This window comes from Octopus sinensis, linkage group LG18 (genome assembly GCF_006345805.1).
Source record: "Octopus sinensis linkage group LG18, ASM634580v1, whole genome shotgun sequence".
NCBI classification, from domain to species: domain Eukaryota; kingdom Metazoa; phylum Mollusca; class Cephalopoda; order Octopoda; family Octopodidae; genus Octopus; species Octopus sinensis.
Window position 1 is genome coordinate 14,121,469 of NC_043014.1, and position 7,500 is coordinate 14,128,968.

General features: G+C 39.9%; 1 protein-coding gene across 2 annotated transcripts in view; it reads right to left on the reverse strand.

The window, feature by feature from the left end:
• LOC115221766 (zinc finger protein 341-like) overlaps nucleotides 1-7,500 on the reverse strand; it is a 35,800-nt gene that overhangs the window by 11,363 nt on the left and 16,937 nt on the right. The window contains exons 4-8 of one of the 2 annotated variants that reach the window (XM_036510733.1): nucleotides 7,462-7,500; nucleotides 4,512-4,631; nucleotides 2,879-3,124; nucleotides 2,620-2,758; nucleotides 845-1,161 (exon numbers count right to left, since the gene is read on the reverse strand). The exon at nucleotides 7,462-7,500 is cut by the window's right edge and continues 15 nt beyond it. In XM_036510733.1, the coding sequence (XP_036366626.1) occupies nucleotides 845-1,161; nucleotides 2,620-2,758; nucleotides 2,879-3,124; nucleotides 4,512-4,631; nucleotides 7,462-7,500 (861 nt within the window). Of the gene's footprint in view, nucleotides 1-844; nucleotides 1,162-2,619; nucleotides 3,125-4,511; nucleotides 4,632-7,461 lie in introns of both variants that reach the window. The other variant, XM_029791987.2, reaches the window with a different exon arrangement.

Below are 7,500 nucleotides of genomic sequence, written 5' to 3' on the forward strand. Positions count from 1 at the left end.
ACGTCAAGACAGACAAAATGCCACTAAGCATGTTTCCCAGTGTGCTACTGATTCTGCCAGCTTACATGCCTTTGCAAAATAATAATAATGACTTCAAATGTTGGCACAAGGTCTGAAATTTTGGGGGAGGGGACTAGTCAGTTACATCGACCCCAGTGTTTCACTGGTACTTAATTTATTGACCTTGAAAGGATAAAAGGCAAAGTCAAACTTGGCAGAATTTGAACACAGAATGTAGCGATGAGCAAACTACCACTAAGCATTTTGCCTGGTATGCTAACAATTCTGCCAGCTTGCTGCTTTAATAATGACAATAATAATAATAATAATAATAATAATAATAATAAAATAATAATAATAATAATGTTTATTAATTGACATGAGTATTCCTTGCGATCACAATATATCAGCGAAAGAATTTAACAAGATCAGTTAATATAAAGACCTGCTAATAGAAATTGAAAAAATGTGGCATCTCAAGGCGACTACAGTACCAGTGATTGTAGGATCTCTAGGAATGATAAAAAAAGGTACTGAAACCTATTTGAAAATGATACCAGGCTTACCATCCCTACAGGAAGTGCAAAAAATCGTATTAACTGGAACGGCTGATGTACTAAGAACAGCATTATCGCTGTGAAAACAACATCCATTCATGAATTTGTTTATTAATTAATTTTTAAATACATATTTTACCTATGAATTTGCGTGTGTAATCTGGGAATGAGCTTCTCTGCCCTAGGTGTACGGAAAACACTCGGCGAGAAACGGAAGAAAATTTGAAGAAACAAGGAAAAAATAATAATAATAATAGGAACAAATGAAAATGTCTTAGTTGGCAAACCTTATGAGTAGACATATGCTTCTTGACATTCGACTTCTGGGCGAACGCTCGACCACAGACGATACACTGGAATGGTTTCTCACCCGTATGAGAACGGATATGCTGCTGGAGATCAAAGTTCTTGGCAAAATACTTATTACAGAGCTCACACTGAAGTTTCTTCTTGTTCCAGTTTCCCGCACGATTATCACTGCTCTCCGCAGCAGACATGATTGTCTCCTTCACACTGCGGAGTTTCAGTGGCTGCTGAAGGTCCACATCTTGTTGAACCGATGGCAAGATGGTGATGATGTTGTTTGACTGTAATACCTTCCGACCTGTAAGAAAGCAAAAAGAGACTTTGTTCACAATTCTGACAACAGCCTGTCAAAGATTAACTCTATTGACCCTCACAATCATCATTTAACATGTTTTCCATGCTGGCATGGGTTGGACAGTTTGACAGGAGTTGGCAATCCAGAGGGTTGCACCAAGCTACACTGTTTCTTTTGGCATGGGTTTTACAGCTGGATACCCTTCCTAACACCAACTACTCTACAGAGTGGACTTGGTGGTTTTTATTTGGCACCATCATGAGTAAGGTCTGTTTTATCATGGTTTTCATGGCTGGATGCCCAACCCTACTCATATATAACCCTACTCCCATTTTAAAATTCTCTTAATTATATTTAAGATAAAACATGTCATCATAATTCTAACACTAGCCTGTGTGAGATTAACTTCAATTACCTACTTATACATAAAAAAAATCTCACATTTTAAAATGTTCATATATAGGATAAAATCCTGTCATCATAATTTTCTATAAGACATGGCTGCATGTATGTATGTATGTGTGTGTGTGTGTGTGTGTATGTTTGTGTGTCTGTGTTTGTTCCCCCAACATCACTTGTCAACTGATGCTGGTGTGTTTACATCCCTGTAACTTAGTGGTTTGGCGAAAGAGACCGATAGAATAAGTACTAGGCTTACAAAGAATAAGTCCTGGGGTCGATTTGCTCAACTAAAGGTGGTGCTCCAGCATGGCCACAGTCAAATGACTGAAACAAGTAAAAGAGTAAAAGATGATAATAATAATCCTTTCTACTATAAGCACAGACCTGAAATTTGTGGAGAAGGGATTAGTCAATTATATCAACCCCAGTATTCAACTGGTACTTATTTTATCGACCCCAGTGAAATTTGAACTCAGATCATGAAGACGGACAAAATGCTGCTACGCATTTTGCCCGGCATGTTAACAATTCTGCCAGCTCACCACTTTAATAATGACTATAATAATGAATTAGGGCGTCGAGCTGGCAGAAACGTTAGCACGCCGGGCGAAATGCTTAGCTGTATTTCGTCTGCCGTTACGTTCTGAGTTCAAATCTCGCCGAGGTCAACTTTGCCTGTCATCCTTTCGGGGCCGATTAAATAAGTACCAGTTACACACTGGGGTCAATATAATCAACTTAATCCCTTTGTCTGTCCTTGTTTGTGCTCTCTGTGTTTACTACCCTTGTGGGTAGTAAAGAAATAGGTATTTCGTCTGCTGTTATGTTCTGAGTTCAAATTCCGGCAAGGTCGACTTTGCCTTTCATCCTTTCAGGGTTGATAAATTAAGTACCAGTTACATACTGGGATCGATCTAATCGACTTAATCCCTTTGTCTGTCCCTGTTTGTCCCCTCTATGTTTAGCCCCTTGTGGGCAATAAAGAAATAAATATAATAATGAATATGAAAGGTGGTTGTGGTGGTGGTGGTGGTGGTTAAAGAGAATTTAGATTTTTACCTGACCGATGGACCTGAGCTTTGTTAAGAACACCAATACTAGTTGCTGTAATAGTCACTGCATTGCCATTCTGGTGTTGTTGCACTTGCTGCAGTTGCTGCTGCTGCTGTTGTTGTTGTTGTTGTTGTTGCTGTTGTTGCTGCAGCTGGGCTTGTTGGTAGAATATTTTATCAGTGGTTTGAGTGGTCAAGGTAGTAGTGTTCATGCTTTGTTGTTGCTGTTGTTGTGACAGTTGCTGTTGTTGTTGCTGCTGTTGTTGTTGTTGTTGTTGTATTGGTTGCACTTGTTGCGTTATGGCCTGCAACTGCTGGCTGACAACAGGGTCGCTGGTGTAGACGGTGGCATTGTTGTTGTTGCCGTTGTTGTTGTTGGTGATGGCGGCGGAGGGGGTGACGTTGCTGAATATGGTGGTAATGTTTGGTGTTGCGGAGTTTCGAGCCACAGCATTCGGAACTGACGACATCACCGGGGAGAGGAAAGAACCAGGTTGAACTGCTGCTGTTTGCTGAATAAAGGGATAAAACGAAAAGGCCATCATCATCATCATAATCATCATCATCGTGGAAATGAAATGAACTTTGACCCTTTCCATACCGACCCATCTGAGACCACCCCCACCCAGCTCACATGCTACCAACTTTCTGTTGCAAATAATCTCAATCAAAACTTCCCGTTAAAATTCCTTGGTAATTTATATTCCAAAAACCCCAGCTGGAACCCTTTAGCATTCAGATTACTTTGTCAAACATAGGACTTATTTATCCACATTGATCATCATCATCATCATCATCATCATTTAATGCCCGCTTTCCATGCTGGAATGGGTTAGATGGTTTGACTAGAGCTGGTAAGCTGCACCAGGCTCCAGGCTGATTTGGCATAGTTTCTACAGCTGGATTGCCTGTCCTAATGCTAAGAGTGTAATAGGTGTAATTTGGCAGATGGAAACTGAAAGAAGCCTGTCATATATATGTATATATATGTATGTATATGTTTGTATGTCTGTGTTTGTCACCCCAACATCGCTTGACAACGAATGGTGGTGTGTTTACGTCCCCGTAACTTAGTGGTTCGGCAAAAGACACCGATAGAATAAGTTCTAGGCTTATAAAGAATAAGTCCTGGGGTCGATTTGCTCGACTAAAGGCGGTGCTCCAGCATGGCCACAGTCAAATGACTGAAACAAGCAGAAGCGTTAGCATGCCGTGCGAAATACTTAGTGGTATTTCGTCTGTCTTTACATTCTGAGTTCAAATTCCACTGAAGTCGACTTTGCCTTTCATCCTTTCGGGGTTGATTAAATAAGTACCATTTACGCACTGGGTTGATATAATCAACTTAATCCTTTTGTCTGTCCTTGTTTGTCCCCTCTGTGCTTAGCCCCTTGTGGGCAATAAAGAAATAAGAGTGTAATAGGTGCTTTTAACATGCCATTTACGTGACTGGCAATGGCCACAACTATGATTTTATAGGTACTATTTAAATAACACTGGCAACGCCATGACTACAATTTCACGGGTTCCATTTACATGACACTGGCAACCTTAGACAATGAGGTATCTCTTCTATAATCAGGCACCTGAGATTGTCCCTCTATCACACTTTATCCTCTCAACACCTGGCACAAAGCCACCTTCCCCCTTTCAAATACTCCTCCACACCACTTAACTGAGGTGGGCTTTTTACCTTTTCTTGTTCTTTTCCTGTCCTGTAAGTTACCTGGAGACACACACACACACACACACACACACATGTTACCAGTAGCGCACACACACAAGTTAATGCATGATTAATTAAAAACAATGGGAATAAATAAGCATTACATTTGACGAACTAATTTGAATACCAAAGGGTTGAAAGAAAAAAATAAAATAAAAGAAAGAATTGCTTACCATTGTTTGGACATGTTGCAGATTTTGGTCCATGTTCAGGGACATGAGTTCTTCTGTGAGAATGTTCTGGGCCAGTTGGTTAAGTGGAGATTGTGGTACTGCACTGTATGTAAGAATAGGCTGAAAATAAAAGGAAAAGACTTTTTAGAACTTCACCATTTTTCTCACAAGTGTGTGTGTGTGTGTGTAAATGTTTGTCCTCCTGCCACCATTTGACAACCAGGTTTGGTTTGTTTACATCCCTGTAACTTAGCAGTTTGGCACAAATAAGACCAATAGAATAAGTACCAGATTTATAAAATGATAAGTACTATGATCGATAGTTGATTTATTCAACTAAAAAAAGAAAAATCCTTTAAGATGGTGCTCCAGCATGGCAATACTCCAATGACTGAAACATGTAAAAAACAAAAGATAAACTTACATTATTTATGGAAGGGTACACATTTGGGGTAGTGAGGCGCATGGCTCAGTGGTTAGAGCGTTGAGCTTACGATCGTGAGGTCGTGAGTTTGAATCCCAGACCGGGCTGCATGTTGTGTTCTAGAGCAAGACATTTTATTTCGCGTTGCTCCAGTTCACTCAGCTGTAGAAATGAGTTGCAATGTCACAGGTGCCAAGCTGTATCAGCCCCTTTGCCTTTCCCTTGGATAACATTGGTGGCGTGGAAAGGGGAGGCCGGTATGCATGGGCAACTGCTGGTCTTCCATAAACAAACTTGCCCGGACTTGTGCCTGGGAGGGTAACTTTCTAGGTGCAATCCCACGGTCAGTCATGACTGAAGGGGGTCTTAAAAAATTGGGGGGGGGGCAAAACTGAAGTGGAGCATGGATGGGACACACAGAATTAATAGTCTGAATGCTTGCAATAGAGTGGCCCTTGCTGAAGGTACCTAAGGGTCAGATAGTGAGGTTAACCCATGAGAGAGATTAAGTCTAGCACTATCATGCAATTTCCATCAATCAAATTCTACCCACAAAGCACTGGCCAACTCAAAATTAATCCCACACTTCTTAATCCCACATGGCTTTCTAACATAGAAAAAAGGTTTTAAATCTTAAGGATAGATATAAGGATAGATATAGTGGATTATATCAGGCCTCAACTTGACTGGTACTTATTTTATAGAGCACTGGATGGAGAAAAAGCAGAATTCACCTTGGCAGGTTTGAAACCAGACTATAAGGGGTTGCAACAACCACATTTTCTGGCACATAAAGGTGCATGGCTTAATGGTTAGGGTATTCAGCTTATGATTGTAAAGCCGTCAGTTCAATTTCCAGTAATATGTGTCCTTAAGCAAGACACTTTATTTCACTTTACTCCGGTCCAATCAGCTGGAAAAAATGAGTAACGACCTCCTTTAGTCATGAATGATCATGGGATTGCTTCTTGAAAGATCCCCTCTGAGGCACAAGTCCAGGTAAGGTTGTTTATGGAAGACCAGCAGTTGCCTCTCCACGCCACCGATGTTATCCAAGGAAAAAGGCAGAGGCCTATACAGTTTGGCACCTGTGATGTTGCAACTCATTTCTACAGCTGAGTGAACTGGAGCTACATGAAATAAAGTGTCTTGCTCAAGAACACAACACACAGCCCAGTCCGGGAATTGAACAGCTGGAAAAAATGAGTAGTACTTGTAATTCAAAGGGCCAGCCATGTCACATTAAATCTCCCTGAGAACTATGTTTGTGGGGCACAGTAATTTCACGAGCAAGGCCTTCCATTGATGTGATCAACTGGAATGATCATTGTTGTAACCCAGAGGTTCCCAAAGTGGGCAGTATTGCCACTTTCTTTTATTTGTTTCAACCATTTGACTATGGCCATGCTGGAGTACTGCCTTGAAGGAATTTTTCAGGACTTATTTTTTAAACCTAGTACTTATTCTATCAGTCTCTTTTGCCAAACTGCTAAGTTATGGGAATGTAAACACACCCAAACTAGTTGTCAAACAGCGATAGGGGGACAAACACAGACACACACACACACATATACGGCAATAAGAAAATGGAGAGGATCAAGAGGTGGTATTCATCAACTTTTAGACATTATATTATGTCTATTTATTTTTTTAAAAAAACAATTATAACAATGTACATACATGTATAACAGATTATGTTTTACATATATAAAAATACCAGTAATTATTAAAATATAAAATGTAGAACATAGAAAATAGAATAGGTTACCCCTGCCCGTTTATTACATTCAGTAGTGTAATAACCATGCAATAAAAAACACTTGTGTATTAATAATTGGGTATTCTACCGGCAGTATATTGGATAGATATTATCCCTTCGTTGGTTGGATTCACAACCTGTAACTCTCTTGGAATTATATATATATATATATATATATATATATATATATATATATAACAAGCTTATTTCAGTTTCCATCTACCAAACCCACTCACTAGGCTTTAGTTGGTCCAAAGCTATAATAGAAGACACTTGCCCAAGGTAACACACAATGGGACTGAACCCAGAACCATGTGGTTGGGAAGCAAGCTTCTTATTTCTTTACTGCCCACAAGGGGCTACACACAGAGGGGACAAACGGATTAAGTCGATTATATATCAACGCCAGTGCGTAACTGGTACTTATTTAATCGACCCCGAAAGGATGAAAGGCAGAGTTGACCTCGGCGGAATTTGAACTCAGAACGTAGTGGCACATGAAATATCGTTAAGCATTTCGCCCGACGTGCTAACGTTTCTGCCAGTTTGCCACCTTTGCCACACAGCCACACCTGTATCAACTTGTATGTCTGAAAATACCATAAAATAGAACAAGTTTTCTACTAATTCTGTCAATTAACTGCTTTTTAAGCAGACTCTAAAGAGATGTTATGATAAGGTAATAGTAAAAAGTACCCAGTTTTCTGTCTCCCACAATGACTAGTACAATATAAATAGAAGATTTAATATAAATAAACAAAACTCACTTGGATTTCATATTGGGGTTCTGTAGTTTGTTGGCCAGT